The sequence below is a fragment of the Punctularia strigosozonata genome (assembly GCF_000264995.1).
Source record: "Punctularia strigosozonata HHB-11173 SS5 unplaced genomic scaffold PUNSTscaffold_5, whole genome shotgun sequence".
NCBI lineage: Eukaryota > Fungi > Basidiomycota > Agaricomycetes > Corticiales > Punctulariaceae > Punctularia > Punctularia strigosozonata.
Genome location: NW_006767437.1, coordinates 1,307,620 through 1,327,680, shown reverse-complemented (window position 1 = coordinate 1,327,680; position 20,061 = coordinate 1,307,620). Strand labels below are relative to the sequence as shown.

The window sequence follows — 20,061 nt, the reverse complement described above, 5'->3', positions numbered from 1 at the left end:
CCGCGTATGAAGTAGCGGGCCAGCGAAGGCTTGATGAACCACCAGACCACGTTCTGAAGTCCGATCCTTTGATTCTACAGCTACAATTGTACAGATGATCTGAGCAAGATACCCGAGGACTAGCGATTAGGGGGGTCGAGTACGTGTGCATTCGAAGGCGGAAGAGTATGTGCAGCAAAAAGACCAAGAGAATAATCGTTATCGTAAACGTGGTCGTGAATACGCGTGGTGCGATTCCTCTTGTGCAGGAGGAGGTCGACATTCGATGCAGCGGCGCAGTACACAATCTATGCTCCTTTTGAGTAGTTTCGGGACGAGGACGACACGCTAAACGAGATCCGGGTGTTTGGTTCTTGGCCGCGCTGTCGTCCTTGGCCCGTCCAGGGCGATCTCCTGCCCGCGAACGATCGATCCGTCTCGACCTCGCTTGACGAGCGTCGAGCCTAGCCCTCTGATGCGTCCAGAATGTCCGTCACGCTCTGCAAGAGCACCTTCGGCTTGAGCAGCACGCTCCGCTCGTGAATCGGCGCGGCTTTATCCGGGTCCACTCTGAGATGCGCACCAGCATGCTCATTCTCGCGCGCCTCTCCGTCGATAGCCAAGCTGCCCGCCCTCGGCGATGACCTTGGGCTCGCCCTCCGACTGACGCACACGAGCCCAAACTCGACGCCGCATAGCACCCTGCCGTCCTCCTCGACCGAAGCCGGAGTAAGAGCGGGAGGAGACTCCTTGATCGGCGACGACGGTCGGCTCATCTCGGGCGGCGGCGCGAACACGTCCGCCATCGCGCGCGGGTCGAAGCGCGCGCCCTCCTTCGCGACGCGCACGACGTCGAAAGTCCCGCTCATGATGCCCTCCCGGAGCGCGGTCGCGATCGTCGACGCGCGCGTGACTATCTGCTTGAGCTGCCCGCCGAAGCGTGCGCGGAGGTAATCGCGGTCGAGAGAGGGATGCTGGCTTGAGGGTAAGGACAAGGGGGCTGGGTTGGAAGTTGAAGATGAAGATGAGGAGGGCAGGGTATGGGTGGACGTGGACGGGGTGGGAGGGGCGGCGGAGCAGCCTGCGAGGGCCAGGATGGCGAGGATACCCCGAATGTGGACTGTGATGATGGTTTCGGGGTCGAGAAGCGAGGCTCGCGAGTGGCCATGCCGCGGAGAGTGGTTGGGTGACGCGGACGAGGACGTGAGGAGCGAGTGCGTGTATGCGTGCGTGAGCGACCGCCATCTGCAGGCCGCCGCCTGCGATTCTGTCATGTGAAATGACACCAATGAGCATCAGCAGAATCAAGTAGTGAAGAAAGTATAGACATACCGGACTTGAGCATATGCGCGAACAGGTTGTGCAGGAACTGGTCCACGTCGCCCGGCAGACCAAAGCAAAACGCACTGAAGACCTGCGCGCAGCAATGCACCTCCCACGCCTGGAGCGCGAGTCCGACGAGCATCGGGTCCGCTTTGTGGTCCCGGGTGAGCAACAGCTCCGCCATCGTCTTGCCTAGGCTGGCGCTAACGAGATCACGATCTCCTGCGCGCCACAGTTGGCGCTTCCGGTCCAGTGTACCCGCGAACTCGTCGGAAACGGCCGCACCGAGCTGGACGATCTCGTTATTGAGGTCCTTCACGGCCTGCACGACCTGCGCGCCCGTCCACGCATCTGTTTTATCGAGGAAAGACTTGAGCGTCGCAAGTTCCGACGTGGTAGCTTCGAGCGCGGTGGTGGTAGAAGAGTGCGAGGAGAGGAGGGCGGCGTTTTCAGTGCGCAGGTGGAGCAGCTCGGATTGAAGCGAGTGGAGGGATGTATGCGCATCGACGAGGGCTTGTTCCAACGCGGTTGCGCGGGACTGGGACAGGGTGAGCGTGGAGGAGATGTTGGAGAGGTCGTTCTGGGTGGAGGCGAGTTGACTGCGCGATGCGCTTAGGTCGTGCTCTAAGCTGGACACCCTCTCGAGCAACGCAGCATTATGCCTCTTAATGTTCTCGACCAGCCTCCTTTCTCGCTCCCGTTCGTGGTCAACTTCACCTCTTTCGAGCTGATCCCAGGAAGAGAAGGACGAATATGATTCGCGTCGTTCTCGATGACTTGTCCTGGATACCGAAGCGTCGTGTCGGTCCTTGATGCTATAGGTCCTTGTGCGGGACGGGGTGCCGTTAGGCGCGGTGCTGGACTGCGATCGGGCGCGCGACGGCGTGCTCGGCGCGCGCACGAGCTGCGCGGGACGCAGGGGGGCGTACTCCCTGAGCGAGGTCGCCAGACTGAGCTGCCGGTCTTCGCGCAATTGTATCGGACTCGAGGGCCAAATCCAATCGAGGAGGCCCCAAATCGTGTTCATTGAACTCTGTCACTGCTGGCCGAGAAGCAGAGGAGTGTGATTGTCTCCCGCTGTGTTGCACCGTCTATCTTTTCGGAGCCGGTGCCGTCGTAGATATGTTCCGCGTGCGGTCTTGGGAACGAGGATTGGATGAGGGCTATCTCATCGAGCGTGTTATCGGTGACGACTGAGGATGACGCCTTCAAAGAGGGAAACGAACATTAGATGCGGTTCATTGCACGAGCTCTGACGTGAAGCGAGCGCTTGGGACGACGACCACGGTCAGAGGGTGGAGGATGACGCGGACTTGGCTCGTCTGCGGATGAAGACGTGGCAAATGGCACACCGTGGCTAGCGCACGTACGAGGAAGCCCTTCACGGCGAACATGCGCAAACCGCGTGTTGATCAGGAGTTGAAGTTGGCTGGCTGGGTCAATCGCACACGATCCAAATTGACTTGTCGCATCTTAACAAAGGCCAGCTTACCAGAGAATTCTAGCTCAATGGTATGTGGCACAAGCAGAGCGAAAACAGTCTGGCTCAATAAGATGAAGACTAAAGCGGCGCCCTCGGCGATGAGCCTGAGGCACCCCTGACCAAAGTAGGATCAGCCCCTGACGGCCATATCAACGTCTTCGACTCCTTGCCTTTGACCACGATATCACGGTGGTGCAGCACGAGATTGGTGATATTTCGTCTTGCGGTTAGCGCTATCTTTTCCATTTGACCCTTATAGCAAGGAAGTTACGATCGCAGGTGCGACATGAACGTGGATTATCGCTGTATATACCCGTACTTTTATGCACATCGACAGTGTCAACCCCAACCGGCAATGCCTGTATTCAGGGTAGCCTCGGTACTTTCGCCGAGTTCAGGAATTGCCCCACGACGAACAATCTGCTCGTTTATATGCTGCTGGCGACCTCCTCAATAATGCGCCTCGCCATACGCATTGTAGCCAACGCCCCTCAGGTTCCAATCCATACTCGGCGCCTGAGTGATCCCGCTCTCGTCCGTCGCCTTGCACCATACGACTCTCTCTTCGTCGCTTGCCCCTTCCTGCGCAACGGGCACCGTCGCCCTCCAGAGCGTCCAACTCCACTTTCCCTCCTGATATGTGATCTCTGCCTCCCCCCACGTCTTCCCTCGATTCGCGCTCACCTCGACCCGCTTTACCTGCCCTCCTGCTGCACCGCTCACCGCATACCCCACCACCTCCAGTGTTCCGTCTTCTCGACGCAGTACCTCCCCGATCACAGAGTTTATGGGATTCGACTGCAGCGCAGGCAGCTTCGCCCACCAGCCCTCCTTATCCGCTTGTTCATGCGTCCGCACCGCCGTCGGGAGGATCTTGTAATCTTTTTGCTGGTAGAAGTTGTCCGATTCCCTGCGAGAGACCATGATGGTATCTAACCACTTGACCCAGCGCACACCGGAATAGCCGGGGACGACGATCCGCAGCGGGTAGCCGTGGTCAGGCGTCAAGGGCTCGTCGTTCATCTGGCATGAAAAGTCGGCGTCGGAAGCTGGGAAACATGGGAAGAAGCGCGAAGACGGACCTCATAGGCCAGCATCGCGCCGTCTTCGGCCTCCAGGGCCTTCTCGAGCGGTATCGACACCCCGTAACACGAGTCCTGCTGGCACTCGCCAGCGACGTGGGATGCAAAGCACACATGCATTCTCCCTTCGCATATCCCGTTCGCGCCATGGGTGGTTCCGGCGTTGGTGCCGTTATGGGTCGTCGGACGTAGCACACCGGCCATCGCCAGGACATCGCATAGCAGCGCGCCGCCCCAACGCGCGTTGCAGATCGCGGCGTCTTCCCATTTCAGGCCTTCCACATCCCTCCCGGATTTGATCGTCAGCGCCTTGCGACGGTTGCCTGCGCACTGAGCAAGTTCAGATGGGGGTGAACTCCGACGCGGCTGGTGGGGATGCTTGCCTGGAGCGCCGCCACCACCGTCCTCTTCGGAAGCTTCTTGATGTCTTCGAGGGTCAGCGTCAGAGGGTGTTCGACCTCTCCATCGACCGTCAGTTTGTACCCCTTCTCGTCGAACACTTTTACCGGACCTGTACGTATCGATGTTAGCGCGCCCCTGTCCATATTACCATTTTAGGAATCGCAGAACATACTATGATTCCGGCAGTATACGAGGTGCTCGGGCGTGATGGGGTACTTGACCAGCTCCTTAACGCATGGCTCGGCGTTGTACGGTTTGTCGTCACGGGTGAGGAGGGATGAGGAGTGGGGCGGCTCGTTAGTGTAATCCATGTTGTAGTCTTTGTGAGCTCGATCAGACGAAGGGTGGGTCCTTCATCTATTCGGCAGCTCGGTGTTCTTGAGAGATTGGAGCGGCGCGCAAGACGTTATCTGGCCACCCGACGTTGGGTAATTGAGCGTGCTATGAGAGGGCTGTGTGTCAGGTATTCGGAATTCGAGAGGCGTGCGGTGAGGACAGGTGGTCAGTGCCATTCGGAATTGGCTGTGGCAGGACAACGGCATGCATTCGGAATTGCGATGTATTGGGGGGTCGCGATCGTTATTACAGTGACCTGGGGTATCCATACAACAAGTTCGAGGGCGTGCACATCGCGCACTATTATAATGTTCCAGCATCGGCTTCATCCGAATGCGAGTCCTTCGATAAGATGGATAGACGGAAACGTTGTGCCGCCTAGAAATTAATGTCTTCCACCCCCTCCGCACATAAGCCGCAGCTAATACATTCCAAGCACGCGAGGCCGCCACAACACGCGCAGAGATAACCTGTTGGGGAAGGGTGTCGGTGAGACCAAGCGAATGGATAAGGTAACGACGTTATACGTACATGGGCAGCAAAGCGGGTTCTCGAACGCGCCGCGGCAGCACCACGCGCTGAGGCATACGGCAGCGATGAGGCAGAGGAATAAGCCCACGAAGACGATGATGAGGTACACTAGTCAACGCGTCCGATGGGTTAGTTGATACTCCGGAAGGTCCGAGGAGGTTTTCACATACGTTTGTTCTTCACGAATGTGCTCTGGCCGTCCCCATCCGTCGTGGTGTCCCGCCTCCACATGGTGCCCCAGCCGTCGTCCTCCGAACCCGGACCTCCTGCCACGCACTGGCTCACAGTGAGAAATATGAGGCCCGCAACGGCGACAAGCGCGAAAACGAGGGAGAATATCAGTCGCCGCGTGCGTGCGCGGTGGCATTGCGGGTGGGTTTGCGCATGGGAGCCGCCACAGCTGCACTGGGACGTCTCGCAGACGTCTAGGACTATATGCGAGCCGTCGATTTCGCCTAGTTTCTCAGTAGACATGGATGCCTGCGGGAGCGGCTGGTAGGCATGGCGGTGGGGAGCGGGCATCGTTGCGCTGCTGGTTTTCGTTGGGGAGATCGTGGTTGCGGTAGGGTTGAAAGACGCGGGTCGGTCGCCCAAGCAAGGGAATCAAGTGTTTGGTGGCATCGCAACTAAGTAGAACCCTTTATACCTTCCTAGTTCATGCAACTGGTCGCGCGCCCGCCGGTATGCGCAGTAGCCTGCTGCGGAGGCTGTACGGGACGTGTCGTGTACAGCTTCCAGTGCCAAGACAATTCAGTGTCACCTTTCGCCTGTTCTCTGCTCTTGGGCGCTCTGATTGACCTGCGTATTGCGATGAGGACATGGATTGAATATGACAGAACGCACTTGTTTATGTGATGCTCCGGTCTGGGAGGCTTGAGGCCACAATAAAGACGCGTTGGAATTTTTGTGGCCGGACGTTTCTTGCTCTCCTCCTGATTTGACATGGGCAACTCCCTCTCCTGGCTGTCCTGGGCGGCCGACGCTTTCATCCCGCACCGCCCGTCCGAAACCCCTGGTGAGGAATCTGGCGCGACCTGGCGCAAGAAGGCGGGCGAAGAAGCGCGCCTGCGCAGCAGCGCATTCGACGAGTCCCAGCGCGCATACACGCTGGGCCGACGCGCGGAAGCGAAAGAGGTACGGCTTTTTGCTGTATCCCGCGCATATAGCTAAACAGAATGAAACAGTTGAGCGATAAGGGCAAAGAGCACAAGCGCAAGATGGAGCAATACAATGCAAAGGCCGCAGACGAAATCTTTGCGCACTACAACCCGCTGCTCCTCACTTCGTCCCCGACGCCGGACGCCCTCGCGCAGGTCGACTTCCACGGTCTCTTCGTCACCGAGTCGCTCGCGCGCGCGAGGGCGCACGTCGCCGCCTGCCGCCGCCAGAGCGTGAAGCGCACGGTGTTCATCACCGGGCGCGGCAATCGTTCCGCGGGTGGACTCGCCAAGATCAAGCCCGCCATGGAGGACTTCCTCAAGAGCGAAAATTTGGTCGCGTACATGGACGTTCCCAACGCGGGTTGCATCACGGTCGACATCGACGTCAAGGACAAAGCGCCCGGGTGGGGCGACTCCTGTGTGGTGATGTGAACACCCATTCCCACTGCCGCAGCCTATCTACAACCAGAAGTGCCTCTTTTCTTGGAACGATATATAGCTTCAACAGCTCGCTCGTACAGCCGTTCATTTCGGCTGCGGCGGCGAGATACCGCGACCCACGGCTCAACTCTACTTTCTTTATCGCGCGTGGCACGTGATTTTCTCGGCACCATTTATACCGCGTCGCGCCGCAATTACTCAGATCCGCAGTGGGTCTGGAGTGGTGTCGCCCATCTACCACCGTCACTGGTCCCCTCACGCAGAATCCACTGCACCACTGCCTCGTTCGGGACGGCCCACGTCGTCCAAGCCCTCCTCGATCCTTGATCAGCAACTATGCCCCTGTTATCAGCAGAGTCCTTTGCGCGGCCGCGTAAGGGCCCGCTCAAGCACGCCGACCCGTTGATCGCTCAGTACCGCCGCGCGCTTGAACAGGCGCACGTTGAACATGACAGGCTCACCAAGTGGAGGGAGACCATGCCGAAGGAAATGGATGGTTCCGCGGCGGAGGCGGAGGTCCTCGACCGTCTGAAGCAGGTCGAGGTGCTCATTGGTACGTCGCCTTCGCTTCCTTCCCTCCGCCGAGGCTCTGGTACTTACGCTCCCGTTGTCATGCAGTCACGATACCGAAACGAATCCACGATTGCCAGCTCACCTACGCCTCCATGCGCCTCGGCAGTTCGAACCTTGCTCGTCCACCCGCACCGCCGGATTACGGCCGACTTTGGGCTGAGAACCCCGTACCGTCGTCAGCGTCCTTGCACCGGAGCGTGTCCCGACCCGGGGAAGGCAGCTCGTCTGGCTCGAGCGTTGCCGTTCCCGGCCTGCCCGCATACGAAGACGCCCCTCCTTCCTACCACCACTCGGTTACCGTTTGACTGTATCATTTCCCTTTGTATCATTCGGTGATCCGCCAACGAAAGTTGGGAGGTTGAGATGCAGAACTCTAGATGCTGGACGATATGTTCCCGACGTGCCGTAGTCACCGAGCGACGCAGAAGGAGGTCATTGATCAGCAGCGAGAAAGTCGCATAGATCCAGCTGTACTCTACATCAGATCATGACATTGTAACAGTAGAATCGTTGGTCCACTTGAAGGCTTCAATGAACTTCGCACTATCGTGCTCGCTGACGGGAATCCCCTTCTCCTTCAATCGTCCGATGAGCTGCCGCGATGTACCTTGAGCTCGCAACCTAGACAGAGGCGGGTCGGCCCATGCCGCGTTGCACGACCCGTTACGGACGAGTGACTTCGATTCTGGGCCAACGCCCAGCACTCCGTCGACATCAGACGGGACACCGAACAGACTCTTGTTATCTCCCGGCACCCAAACTGGATGAATCACTAATCAGCCCCGTGTACATCGTACCACCTCCGCGTGGAACAGCAAATTGATCGACGTACGGAATGCTTGGTCCGCAATGTCGTTGCTGCCTAAACGCAGGTCTACGGTTTGAATGCCCACTAGGATGATGATGAATACACGATTTCGCTTCCTGCCAAGGCTCACATACAAGTAACGGATGTCCCTGATGCGATCAGCAGACTAATGTTCTGTCCTGTTCCCTTCATTCCGGCCGGTTGGACACCGAACATCCAAAAGTCGGCGCTGCGAGCGAGGGATGTGAATGCGAACCAGTCAAAACGCTCCTGGACGGTGAGCCCTCACCTTCCCGAATCCAAGAGGATTGTGTAGCTCTCGCCGCCTAGAGTCACATTGACCATCACTGGTTGCGGAGTGAGCCCCCCTACGCTTGCCGGCCGGGCGTGATCGCCAGGATCAAAGTCAACGTCGGATTGTTGGTCAACGCTGTCAACGCAGTCCTCGTCTCCACGCCGGGCATGATCCCCAGGATCGCAGTCAGCCTCTGACTGTTGGATAGCGTTGCCTACAAAGTCCTCTCCGTCCGCATCTCGTTCCCTATCAACAAAAGGCCCAGAGAAAGCAGATCTTCGAGGTACCCTTTGTTCTGGAGAGCCAGGTCCGGATGACACGCCCACGCTGGAGGGGCGACCGTGCGCATAAACAACCGTGAACAGGGCGAAGGATAGTAGCAGCAAAAATGGCGGGAGCATCGCGTTGGTCGGATTGAGAATTGCGATCATTGGCGTTATACGTGTGCTTGAGGATGATCGGGTGAACAGGGTGATTGGCCTGGTTGAAACGCGAACATGAAGACCATGACTCTCCGTTCGCGACGGAGCCGCGGATCAATGGAAGTATTCGGACACGAGCTACAGCGCGCAGGAGCGCCTGTGAACCCGTTGTCCGAGGCGCGGTTCCGCGAGCGTGAGTACGGCAGGGTTCAGCTCGCAGTCGCGTTACTTTGGGATCCGACCATACCAGCGTCTAGGATGACAGCGGGCACGGAGCATCAGCAACAACTGCCAGTTGACGACTCAAGACCACTAGTGGAGACTGGATGAGGTCTTGCTTACAGGCCATGATATGACTGGGACTATGACATTGAGACGCAGGTCCAATACAATTGCGCGCCACCGCCAGGGGTTCGGGGCTATCCTATCCGAATTATACCGGGAGGGGTACGAGGAAAGCAGTCGAGTCTTCCGGTATCCGCGTGAAGGCGGTGAATGCGCTCGTCGCATTTGGTACGCTTTGTAGCCCGCAGCTCTTGACAAAGTCCCCGGAGGCATGGGCCCGAGTCTCATCCACGTACTTCGCAAAGGACGCGAGAGAGCAGCTCGAACCAGGACCGGAGGTGCACCCCGGTATCGCTACCGGTGCGTTGTCCACCTGCATATGAAACATTCAATGCGCGTGCGTGCGACATGATGCGGTAGGGGGCACATACCCGTACGCGAACATACTTCTTGGCGTTCACTCCCTTGCCCGGAGTGACGACCACTTGGTTTGCAGTGTGGTGCACGCTCTTCCCGAGAGGCTGTTCACACGACAGGCGCTCGAGCGCGACGTATCCCCGGAAAGCAACGAGATTGGATGCGCGGAAGTGCCGCGCCGGATTTGGCTTCACGAGCGAAAGAGGTGAAACGTCGGAAGCGTTCCAGAGGCCGAGGGCGGAGATGATAGGTGGGAGGTTGTTGTCATGCTGCAGAGGAAGGCAAGACGTATGAACGGCGTTACGATGCACCATAGAGGCGGGAAAAGCACACCGTGAAGCTCATGAGGAGAGGAGGGGGCGTGAACGTGCCATCTGACGTGGTCTTGTTGGGGCCGAGGACGAAGAGGTCCGTGACAGCCCTCACCCATGGGAAGCCGGTCGTTGCTGAGAAGGGGTTCCCAGGACCGGAACTGTGGAATCGTAAGATATGACAACGACCGCGACGATATCTATACATGAACATAGAACGTACCCATAGTAGTAGTTGAGGTCATGAGCGTATTCGTAGTCGAGCCATTCAGACTCTGTCGCGATAGTGAGCAACATGACAGATCCGGGCGTCATGACCAAACGTACCTTCAAACACGTCGCAAAACCTCGAATCTCCATTCACTTCCGTTTGGAACCCGCATAGATCCTGCATCGGCCCGATACTTGTCGAGTTCAGGGTCAATCCGTCCAGGAACTTGTTCAGCCGCTTGGCGATACTGGGCTGATAATTCGCCCTGAACGTGGTCGCGACCGCAGACCGATCCCCAGACGAGTACGATGGACAGGCGGAAGACGGGGTGAGCGAGTTGGCGAACGTGTAGTTCACCGAGTCCGGTAGAGAAATGATAGTGCCACGATTTTCTGAGGTATTGGAGAGGTAGTTGCCCTGCGATAGATATCCCTGAACGAAGTAGTTGGCGGTGTCAATGACGCGTTGTTGTCCTGCGGACCTGTACGAGCGATGTCAGTAACTATTGCACAACGCATGTTGTGGATCCATGGTACCAGACAGTGATGTTGCTTCCTCCTGGAGTCAAACCGTAGCGTTTACGGAGCTCCATACCAAGTGAAAAGGCTTCTCCGGCACCCTATACAACAAGAGACGCCATTGAACAGCCGCAATAATCGCCCGAGGTTATGTAAAGACGTACTGTCGAGCTCAGGAAGAGCGGTTCGTGGGGCTGGTCATCGACGGGTAGTGTCCACGATGGAATGAACGCCAAAGGACCGCTGGCGGTATAACTCGAGTTCTAGGTGGTATTCTGTCTCGGTTACATAACTACTGGTGGCTCAATGCACGTACCTGGAACGTGGTGAACAGACTCTGCCATCCCGCGAATGACCCAGGTTCAGGGTAACGCCTTGCACATACCATAAGCAACGGATGTATAAAGGCACACGAACGGACGTACGAGCCATGGCGGACGATGTATGCTGCCTGATCCACGATGCAGCCTGCAGGGGTTTCAACCGGTATGTCATCTTGCGGCGGCGCGTCGAAGTAAGGCGAAGCCGGTCCCGAATGATGCAAGGGGTTGAACGCTGAAGCAACCAGAGTTGCGTACAGTGTAGCGACTGCCAGACCACTGAGCATGTTCGTTGGTCCCCTTCACCGGCGCAGTTCCTTCGAAGATCGAGTTTTGTTCATCGAACGTAACTCCCAGGTGATTATACGTTGGTCCATGTTCCAATAGGAACAGCCGGTGCCTGAGAGCCTCGTGTATGTCTACGGTCGTGCTTCGTCTGAGTGGAAGATAGAGAAGACACCTCTCAACGCACGCACGCACGTTTGCAGAGGCGAGCAAGGACATCTCTTGGATGATCGCGCCGTCGCCGGCCGGCCCGGCAAATCCCGACAAGGGGAAGATAGCAAGCACTTCGTTGAATTTCCGGTAGTACAGTGGTTCTATGTATGCCTGCACAAGTACAAAACCCAGGTAAACGGCACATAAATACCTTTTTGCGTCATGTGTCATGAGAAAGAAAGAGCGTGGTCATGTGCGGAGGGTATAGATCTGATGAACGAATCGCGCGCTCAAAGGCGGAAGAAGCGCGAGCTCTTCGTGTTCGCGGCGGCGGAGGCGCTCTCCACAGCCGCAGAGCCCGTCCTTGCTGCGGAGGCGGTCTTGACGGCGCTGGATGGGCCCTTGAGAGTGGGAGCCGCCGCGCTGGAAACCGCAGCAGAGCCCGAGGTCTTGGCGGAAGCAGATGAAACGTGCGAAGCGGCTGAGGCGGGCGTGAGCGACGCTTCCGGGGCAGCACCTTTGACAGGGCCTGCGGTTGTGCAGGCACCATCGTCGGTCCAGTCTCCGGCAACACCTGGGTGCCGTCACGTCAGTGTTCTGGATCTCCCGACCTCAGAAATATGGCGCCAATCGTGCTCACCGCCAGGTTGCTAAGGAAGTTGGCATCAGAATTGGGATTGAGGTAGAATGTGTATGGCACTCACGTCCGCTTCAGTCCACCACTTGGCTGTCCAGAGGTGACCGCTACACGAGGGTCAGCTTCGAACAGATGCAAATCAAACAGTCATTCGTACTTGAACGTGACTTGCTCTCCACCGGTGTACTATGACAGTCAAAAATATCAGCTACTCCGTCATACAAAGGAGCCTAGAGGGACGTACCGCTACGTTGCTCTGCCAAGCAGCGACGCCTGCACAGCTCCCACTTGTAGCGGTGCTCGTCGTAGTGGAGGGAGCGGACGAGGTTGTAGTCGAAGTAGAGGCCGGCTTCGAGGTCGTCGAAGTGGTCTTAGAGGTCGAGGTGCTCGTGGTGCTCGTCTTGCTGCTGCTCACCGTAGAACTCGTCGGGACCGAAGAGCCACCATTGGTCAACGCGCTCTTGACAGCGAGATCGTACCGGCCGTTGGCTGAAGGGCTTTCAGCAACGCCCACACCCGAACCTATCTGATTATCATACCGAATGCCTGCGACGCATCCCATAGCATCTGAAAACGTGTGGTCAGAAGCAGGCGGCTGATTGACGGCGGCTGATAAACTCACCACACCGCCGAAAGACGAGAACTGGCTACGCGTCTGCGAGATGATGCTCGCCAATGTCGTGGAGTCGACGTATCCAGAGCCAGCTGCAGTAGGGGACGCAGGAGCGCCTATGAAAATCTTGACGTTCTTGTTCGGTGACGTCGTCTTTGCCCAGTTGTCCCTGGATCCGCGTCAGGGTCCCGGTTTGCTGCTGATCTAGTTTCAGGAATCTGGCTCACCAAGTTGCGAAGTTCCAGTCCTTGACGACAGGTGGTTTCAGCATGATTCTATCAACGATGCGCAGGGAGATGTTGAGAAGGCACGTACATTGGGGTTGTCGAAGTTGGTGAGACCACAGAAGTTGTTATCTATGATGTCATTAGTATGGAATGTCGCCATACTATGCATTGGAACTTGCAGAATTGAACGTAAAGAGCGTCGAACCCAACGCTGTTGATGACCTAGTATGTCCCGATCAAAATCAGGCACAGACGTCGAACGAGACCGCAGGGTACGTACGGAGCCAAGGAATGCGTCAGGGAAGGGACATTGGGGGGCCCCGGTGATATAGTAGGTCTTGCTTGCTCCAGCGGCCAGAGTGCGAATCTGGGTGACGAAGGCTGCGAGACCTGTGCTTCCACCTCCTTCGATGTCAAGGTCGATACTAGTTGACAGTGGTCAGAGGATAATCTCGCTGAGCATGCACACGAGACTCACCCATCTAGCACGGCAGCTCCGAATGGACGGATGTCCGAAGTACCGCCAAGGAAGAGGTTCCAGATCTGCGTCGCGAACGCCTGCGCTTGGGCGTCAGAAGTGAAAGTGGCCGCACCGGTGGCACCTTGGCGAAACCGTTTAGCAAAGACTCGATGTATCTCCATAATCTGAGCCCTCACCGCCCATGCTGAGCGTTACGATCTTGCCCTTCGCCTGGCACGCTTGGATGTCTGCGGCCATGAACTGACAGTTGGGAAGGTCGGTCCCGGAAAAGACGGGGTTGTCGACGTCATTGCAGGTCTGCGGCCGGGCCCGAGTCAATAACAATAGAAAGAAGCATGGCAACAGCGCGAACTTACGTTGGCAAGGTTGATGGACGGCTCGCCGCCAGTCCCGAAGAACACGTCCAAGAATGCAACTGCAAGCCCGTAGAGGTGAGTTTTGTCGAGGATCCCCCGAGGTTGACGATTCCCAAAGCTACTTACGCGGGAACGCGTTGATGGTGTCGTCCTGCGATGGCTCGATTAGTTTTTGGCGACGCGAGGACTCGGCGAAGATGCACCGACCTGACAGTACGTCGAGAGAGCTTGCTGCCAGTTGGCCTCGTCGTTCGGATGGGTGGCTCCGTAAGAGTTCTGGCCGTAGTACCTGCACGGCGAAGTCAAGGACCGCAAATGATATGATGAGCGGATCGGCACACATACACTGCAAGCTGAAGACGGCGGGTCAGACGCCATCGATGTATAGCATACATGAGCGACTCACGTTGTCATTCCTCGAGGCATCGTACGCGTGTCCTTCACCACCGAAGACGAGAAGCAAGAGGGCTGTTTGCAGAAGTGCTAACATCGCGGACCGCGCTGTGCAAGGAATGCCAGTGACCGAGGGCTCTGGAGGGAGCTTAACCAGTCCCGGCGGCGGGTCGGGGGCATTTTATGTCTCGGGGGCCAGAAGACCAGAAGGGCAGGGCACCATACGAGGCACCAGCTCAGATAGGGGCACGGTTTTTGGACCGTTCGTGTTCCGCGTGGAACACCACCATTCGTCGAGAAAGGCTGGGGAGTACCCACAAAAAGCACATCCAGCGCGATGCCGCGATGGATGGATCGGTACAGAACGCCATGCTAGCACTCGCGGTTTCGCCGGATATGGTGGTCCACCGCATCATCTGCACGGCAAAGGCTCTGGGATCAGAAGAAGTTTTTCTGGTCGGCGACCCATGTTAGTCCATGACCCGCTGGCGCATGATGTGAGACCTGCGACCGAAGAGCCCGGTAGCGCTTCTGTGCGCTGTTCCGGAGATGCGATGCTGCGTCGATGCGCCCAAGGCTGTCGGCAGTACGAGCGCAGAACGGGTCATCAGAGTGCATCAAGTTGGTAGCTGGAGGTAGTGTCAGGCATCGAAAAGGTCCTATTCGAGATAAGGAGCGCATGGGGCTCGCCCCTTCGTCCTGCTTTTGGGCATACGACGAGCTTCTCGCAACTGAAATTAGGCTTCAGAAGACACTTCGGCATCTCGAGATATCTGCAGTTTCCCGACGCCGGAGCGAGCACGGAGAGCACCTGCTCTCACACAACGTTTTCCGGCGTTGTCATGCGCTGAATTGTCGTGCAAATCTGTTCCCGGCGTCCGTCCTGCACCCGTTTCCGATGGGGAGAAATCGCAGATATCGTGGGATGTCTCGAGCTGTTATCGGAATGTTCACAGAGAGTATCAGTCGCAGAACAATATCCAGATGGCGAGCGAAGTCGAGAAGCGATCTGAGCTGCAGCACAACCTCGTCATTCGGTAACCTCGAGAGTCTGAGACCACCGCCACCCCGCGGCCCATCCGGAGATCACGTGTGTCTCGGAGATCTCCTCCGGTGCCGGCTCGACGCCGGAGCCATCGATGCTGGCAGCGTGCTTGCTTTACTGTATGACGCTCAACGTGGTTCACAATGGTCAAGGCCACTGAAAAGCGCATCTATTTCACTCGACACGCTCAAGCCGAGCACAAGTAGGCTCAATGCCTGAATCCTTCCACTACCCGGCGCTGATGATGATCATGTAGCGTTGCCGAGGACTATTCTAGTGAGCGCACAGTGGCACTGATATTGTAAGAGGAATATGCTGATGGATCGGGGCAGTCCGCGATGCTCCCTTGACTGCGCTCGGAAGGGAACAATCCAAGGCTCTGAACGAGGCTACCCAGGACGGTATCCAGAAGACCGCCGAGCTGTTGGTAACGAGCGGGATGAGACGGCCAATGTCCACCATGATCTTGGGCTTCCCGGAGCTACGGAAGCGTCTGGAGGCTGAGGGCAAGCCCGTCATCGTCCTAGCGTCTCTCCAAGAGGTGCGCGCCGTCGGCGAGTTCGAGGAGATACGCGGCTAATCCGTTCCCGATGGCAAAGTGCAACGCCCACCCATGTGATTGCGGTTCCGTGAGTATTCGCACCGAGACCACGCGCCTGGAGATATGGATCGTTGACCGCGCCCTTTTGAATTTGGGTTTGGGCAGTCGCGTGAGGAGTTGGAAGCGGATCCGGAATACGCCGGGCTCGACCTCAGCGACCTCAAGCCGGATTGGAACTCCAAGAAAGGGTTCTATGCCACCGACGTGGCCAGTCTCCAGGCCAGAGCTCGCTGGAATAGGCGCTGGCTGCGTGGCCGCCCGGAGAAAGAGATCGTGGTCGTTGCGCATGGCGACTGCTTGAGATACATCACGGACGGCTGGAACTCCGGCAAGCCGTGGGCGAACACCGGTAAAGCTGCTGCGTCCGTCGTGAACAACTCCACTGCTAATGGTTGTTCGATGCAGAGGTTCGGGCCTACACTTTCGCATCGGAAGACGACGACGACGCGAAGCTCATTCCGCTCGGGAAGACTGCGCAGGAGGGAACTGACGAACCGACGTCCTCTGGGTTCACACCGGGGTCTTCCACATACTAGACATTGCCTAAGTAGAGAGCACTCGGCATAGAAGTCAGAACACAGACATGTTAGAGCTGCTGAGGTACACATTTTATCTGGTCCAATTTCGGTGACCATCCTTCCTCCCTCGTTACCCTGGAGCTCGCATTCGTTCATATCTGCAAATGCATCGCCACCCAGTTCAGAGAGTACGGTGAATCTTGCTGCGGCGACGTTCTTGAGGGTAGTCTGGTCGCTGACGTCCAGAAAGTAAGGTTTGGCTCATGCACGATCCGGGAACATCACGTGATATGTGTGACATTCCAAAAAAGGCTATTCGTCGTCGCCGTCGTCGCTGCTCGCTGCTCACTGTTCTGGCCTCTATGGATGACTAGCACCTAGTATATGAACTGTCCAAGTGTCTGACTCCATCAAAAATGCGCATCGGCACGAAATCGGAGCGAATACACCGAGAAAAAAGCAGGCAATCTGGGCAGCAAAGAAGTAAGATAGGGCTCATTCAGTTTCAACAGGCGTGATAAGTGCTGCGCAGCGAATTCCACTCGCTACGGGGCACACTCTCTAAATCTAAAACCACAATTCTCTTTGAATGCACATTATCTTGAAATCTGTGGCGGCGATTTCTGTGAATTTTGAGCGTAGAATATTTTATTCGACTAGCAAGACCCGTGGGACCTGTTGAAACTGAATGAGCCCTATCTTATAGTTCGCATCGTATTCTTCCGGATTCCGTCATACAAGAGCTTGATGGGTGGACGCTATGATAGTTCGATGTAGGATTGACTCGATGCGATGCTAGCTTGCGTCCCATCCACAATTTTACCAAATCGGGACTGTGACCGTGATGTGACTGCCTTCACGTGATGTTCCCGGATCGTGCATGAGCCAAACCTTAGCTTAGACCCGGAACTTAGCACGTGCCGCAGTCTGTCGCTTGCAAGCCCCTGCGGGCTGTCTCTCGACCTCACTCTAGTTCTCGTTCAACCACTGTACCAGACATGGGGGCTCTGATTTCGCTACCCTTCGCCGGGGTGCTAGGAACTGTGGGTTCATCATGCCTCGCGGGTGTTGCATTCTGTTTTACGTCGACCGCCGGTGAGCAGGATTCCGTGGCCTTTGGGCTGGTGCAAGCGTCTGAAGCTGGTATTGATGGACTTGCCTGACGTCCAGCGTCGATGTTCACAAAGAGTTGCAACTGCAATAGCTCCATTGCAACCCGTGTTGCCTTCGCTGTGAGATCCCTCCTCCAACTCGAGTTTGGACACCCACTGAATCGATACGGAACGCTGCAGCTGATCTTTGCGTTGAACTCCATGCTGGCGTGGTTCATGAAGACGCGGATTGCTATTGACCTCATTCGGAAATGGAGCTACGACTATATCAAGATGGATTGCGAGGGTGGCAAGTGCTATGGAGTGCTCGCGGTACGCTTCGCATACGGGACATACTGCCGCTCTTGCTTATGTCCCCTTGACAGGTCCACCGCATTTGCTTTTCTCTGGCGCTGTTTCACTTCCTTGTCGGGCTGTCATTGATTGGCGTGAAGGATACGAAGGACAAACGGGCTGCTATCCAGAACGGGTGGGTATTACGTGCACTTTGGCTGTTGCTGAACCTGACGATATGCACACAGTTGGTGGGGCCCGAAGGTCCTGCTTTGGTTAGTTCTGGTCGTCGTCTCGTTCTTCATCCCGAATGGTTTCTTCATGTTCTGGGGGAACTACATCGCCCTCATCGGCGCCACGCTCTTCATCCTCCTCGGCCTCGTCCTGCTCGTCGACTTCGCCCACTCCTGGACCGAGACATGCCTCCAGAACTGGGAAAACTCCGACTCGGGCCTCTGGCAATGGATACTGATCGGCACGACTGCCGGCGCATACGTGGGCACGATCGCGCTCACCGGCGTCCTCTACGGCTTCTTCGCCAAGTCTGGCTGCGGCCTCAACCAGTTCTTCATCTCCACGAATCTCGCGCTGTGCGTCATCATCACCGCACTATGCATCCACCCGCGCGTGCAGGAAGCCAATCCGCGTTCCGGCCTCGCCCAGTCCGGCATGGTCGCCGCGTACTGCACCTACCTCATCATGTCCGCTATAGGTAACCACCGGCACGAGAGCTGCAACCCGCTCCGAGGTGGAACAGGTACGACTACCGTCGTCCTGGGGGCGGCCTTCACGTTCCTTGCGATCGCGTACTCAACCACGAGGGCTGCGACTCAGAGCCGCGCGCTGGTAGGGAAGAGGCGGGATTACGGCGCCGTGCAGCTCCCGCATGACGATGACGTGCTTCATCATTCGGAGATGGGTGTGGTGAACACACAACCGAGTCGAACGGAGAACCCACGCTACCAAGCCCTACTTGCAGCCGTGGAAGCGGGGTAAGTTTTCGGCTTGCACGTGGATGCCCAGTTGCTGACCAAACGAACTAGAGCCATTCCTGCTTCTGCGCTGGAGGAAGAAGAAGACGAGGACGATGATGAAGGGGTTGTCGGCGAACTTCGTGATGATGAACGTTCGGGAACCCGCTACAATGTCCGTATATCAGGCCTTCTCTCTGGATTATGATCTCAATCGGCTGGGTACAGTATGCCTGGTTCCATGTCATCTTCGCAATAGCGGCCATGTATGTGGCCATGCTCCTCACCGATTGGTAAGTCTTGCGCCACAGCTGTTTCTGTGAATCTCGTTATATTCATCACTTTTCTCCAGGAACGTCGTGAAGGAAGACAAGAAAGACCCCGACCAAGACGTCTACATTGGTCGATCGGAAACAGCGATGTGGATGCGTGTGGTGTCGAGCTGGGTATGCATGCTACTGTACATCTGGAGCCTGATTGCACCCGTCGTCATGCCCGATAGGTGAGCTTGGGTGTGGTAATATCGGCTCTCATCTTTGCTGACAGGAATCTGCACTCTAGGTTCGGCGACCTTTAATCATGGACATTTGTATGATATTGTACGTGTAGTATGTTAATTCCAACAGTCTAACCTGGAGGGAGCATTATTTCGGCAAAACGAATTTCCCTCATCAGCCCCGTCATCCTCGAAAAGAGACAGTGTCCTTGATATGTATATGAACCACCAACCTCTCCGCACGTGTTATGCGGATATCTGCTACGAACCCCGCTTGCAGAATATCTGAAGCAGGCCAAAATTTCGGGCGCGATGGTACAGGATCGAAAGCCCACAGCCGGCTTGTGACATTGGAAGCTGCATCTCAGCAGCTTTTATTGCGTTTTGTCTTCCTCATCGTGCTTCTATCACAAGCGGTGCACGATCCCCAGTAAGTCATAATTATCATTACAAGCTACAGACCTTCGTTGATAGATGGTCCAACGCAGACTTCGCATTGAAATGATCACATCCGCATTCATGCCACTCGCGGATGTTCCGAAGGAGCGATTCCAAGAAACGTGAAAGTACAGAACTCGCCGATGGCACGGAAAGACAATGATAGAAGTACGCTTCATACCCCATGCAGCCTCCACAGTGCGAAGATAGCCATTCACCCTGCTACAACGTGCTGTTTCATACTCACGTCTGTCATGGCTGCCGAGTGATATGCACGGGAATGATGCTCGGCGGAGGCCCTGCTCCGTCCCAAGCGTCCCCGTCCGCGCACAGCCTTCGCAAATCGAAGAGGATCCGGTATACTTGTCTCTTGTCCGATCATTTTGAACTCCCTCTTTGACTCCTTTCAGGATGGACTTGCCCCAAGGAGCTTTGGATTACGCCGACAATCGTGGCTCGTCGAAGTGCGGCACAATCAGAAACCCAACCCCAACAAGCAATCGGCATACTCGACATATAAAAGGCCTCAGCTTCAGCCATTGCATACCTCAGGGCCATCTCCAGG

The 20,061-nt window shown here is 56.6% G+C and overlaps 7 protein-coding genes across 7 annotated transcripts; 3 read left to right on the top strand and 4 right to left on the bottom strand.

Annotated features, from left to right (window-relative positions):
* Positions 1 to 134: 134 nt before the first annotated feature.
* Positions 135 to 2,736, bottom strand: PUNSTDRAFT_143245 (uncharacterized protein). The gene is made up of 2 exons (XM_007383030.1): positions 1,312 to 2,736; positions 135 to 1,246 (listed from the first exon to the last, which is right to left on the bottom strand). The coding sequence occupies exons 1-2, from the start codon at positions 2,327 to 2,329 to the stop codon at positions 444 to 446; spliced, it is 1,821 nt and encodes a 606-aa protein (XP_007383092.1). The 5' UTR covers positions 2,330 to 2,736; the 3' UTR covers positions 135 to 443.
* A 499-nt stretch (positions 2,737 to 3,235) lies between these two features.
* PUNSTDRAFT_113174 (uncharacterized protein) lies at positions 3,236 to 4,580 on the bottom strand (the record flags this gene model as incomplete). The annotated part of the gene is made up of 4 exons (XM_007383029.1): positions 3,236 to 3,808; positions 3,868 to 4,197; positions 4,251 to 4,378; positions 4,442 to 4,580. The coding sequence occupies 4 exons, from the start codon at positions 4,578 to 4,580 to the stop codon at positions 3,236 to 3,238; spliced, it is 1,170 nt and encodes a 389-aa protein (XP_007383091.1).
* A 1,498-nt stretch (positions 4,581 to 6,078) lies between these two features.
* On the top strand, positions 6,079 to 7,880 carry PUNSTDRAFT_101749 (DUF1771-domain-containing protein; the record flags this gene model as incomplete). The annotated part of the gene is made up of 3 exons (XM_007383028.1): positions 6,079 to 6,270; positions 6,321 to 7,290; positions 7,356 to 7,880. 2 exons carry the CDS (start codon positions 6,079 to 6,081, stop codon positions 6,726 to 6,728), a joined length of 600 nt encoding a protein of 199 aa, XP_007383090.1. The 3' UTR covers positions 6,729 to 7,290; positions 7,356 to 7,880.
* Positions 7,881 to 8,808: 928 nt separating this feature from the next.
* On the bottom strand, positions 8,809 to 11,184 carry PUNSTDRAFT_143242 (phosphoglycerate mutase-like protein; the record flags this gene model as incomplete). Its single annotated transcript, XM_007383027.1, has 10 exons — positions 8,809 to 9,088; positions 9,178 to 9,493; positions 9,552 to 9,806; positions 9,871 to 10,009; positions 10,072 to 10,123; positions 10,176 to 10,540; positions 10,596 to 10,678; positions 10,742 to 10,840; positions 10,894 to 10,951; positions 11,003 to 11,184. 9 exons carry the CDS (start codon positions 11,182 to 11,184, stop codon positions 9,269 to 9,271), a joined length of 1,458 nt encoding a protein of 485 aa, XP_007383089.1. The 3' UTR covers positions 8,809 to 9,088; positions 9,178 to 9,268.
* A 320-nt stretch (positions 11,185 to 11,504) lies between these two features.
* On the bottom strand, positions 11,505 to 14,139 carry PUNSTDRAFT_143241 (glycoside hydrolase; the record flags this gene model as incomplete). Its single annotated transcript, XM_007383026.1, has 18 exons — positions 11,505 to 11,909; positions 11,976 to 11,985; positions 12,040 to 12,079; positions 12,130 to 12,158; positions 12,217 to 12,461; positions 12,512 to 12,539; positions 12,595 to 12,754; positions 12,813 to 12,832; positions 12,901 to 12,941; positions 12,992 to 13,034; positions 13,093 to 13,237; positions 13,291 to 13,414; positions 13,470 to 13,590; positions 13,650 to 13,708; positions 13,776 to 13,800; positions 13,857 to 13,938; positions 13,995 to 14,002; positions 14,056 to 14,139. 18 exons carry the CDS (start codon positions 14,137 to 14,139, stop codon positions 11,626 to 11,628), a joined length of 1,548 nt encoding a protein of 515 aa, XP_007383088.1. The 3' UTR covers positions 11,505 to 11,625.
* Positions 14,140 to 15,195: 1,056 nt separating this feature from the next.
* Positions 15,196 to 16,382, top strand: PUNSTDRAFT_86297 (phosphoglycerate mutase-like protein). Its single transcript, XM_007383025.1, has 6 exons — positions 15,196 to 15,289; positions 15,344 to 15,363; positions 15,420 to 15,628; positions 15,687 to 15,716; positions 15,794 to 16,037; positions 16,094 to 16,382. The coding sequence occupies exons 1-6, from the start codon at positions 15,231 to 15,233 to the stop codon at positions 16,222 to 16,224; spliced, it is 693 nt and encodes a 230-aa protein (XP_007383087.1). The 5' UTR covers positions 15,196 to 15,230; the 3' UTR covers positions 16,225 to 16,382.
* Positions 16,383 to 17,195: 813 nt separating this feature from the next.
* On the top strand, positions 17,196 to 19,285 carry PUNSTDRAFT_86294 (uncharacterized protein). The gene is made up of 9 exons (XM_007383024.1): positions 17,196 to 17,301; positions 17,377 to 17,438; positions 17,499 to 17,630; positions 17,684 to 17,787; positions 17,840 to 18,583; positions 18,635 to 18,737; positions 18,791 to 18,855; positions 18,915 to 19,064; positions 19,124 to 19,285. The coding sequence occupies exons 1-9, from the start codon at positions 17,205 to 17,207 to the stop codon at positions 19,137 to 19,139; spliced, it is 1,473 nt and encodes a 490-aa protein (XP_007383086.1). The 5' UTR covers positions 17,196 to 17,204; the 3' UTR covers positions 19,140 to 19,285.
* Positions 19,286 to 20,061: the final 776 nt, after the last annotated feature.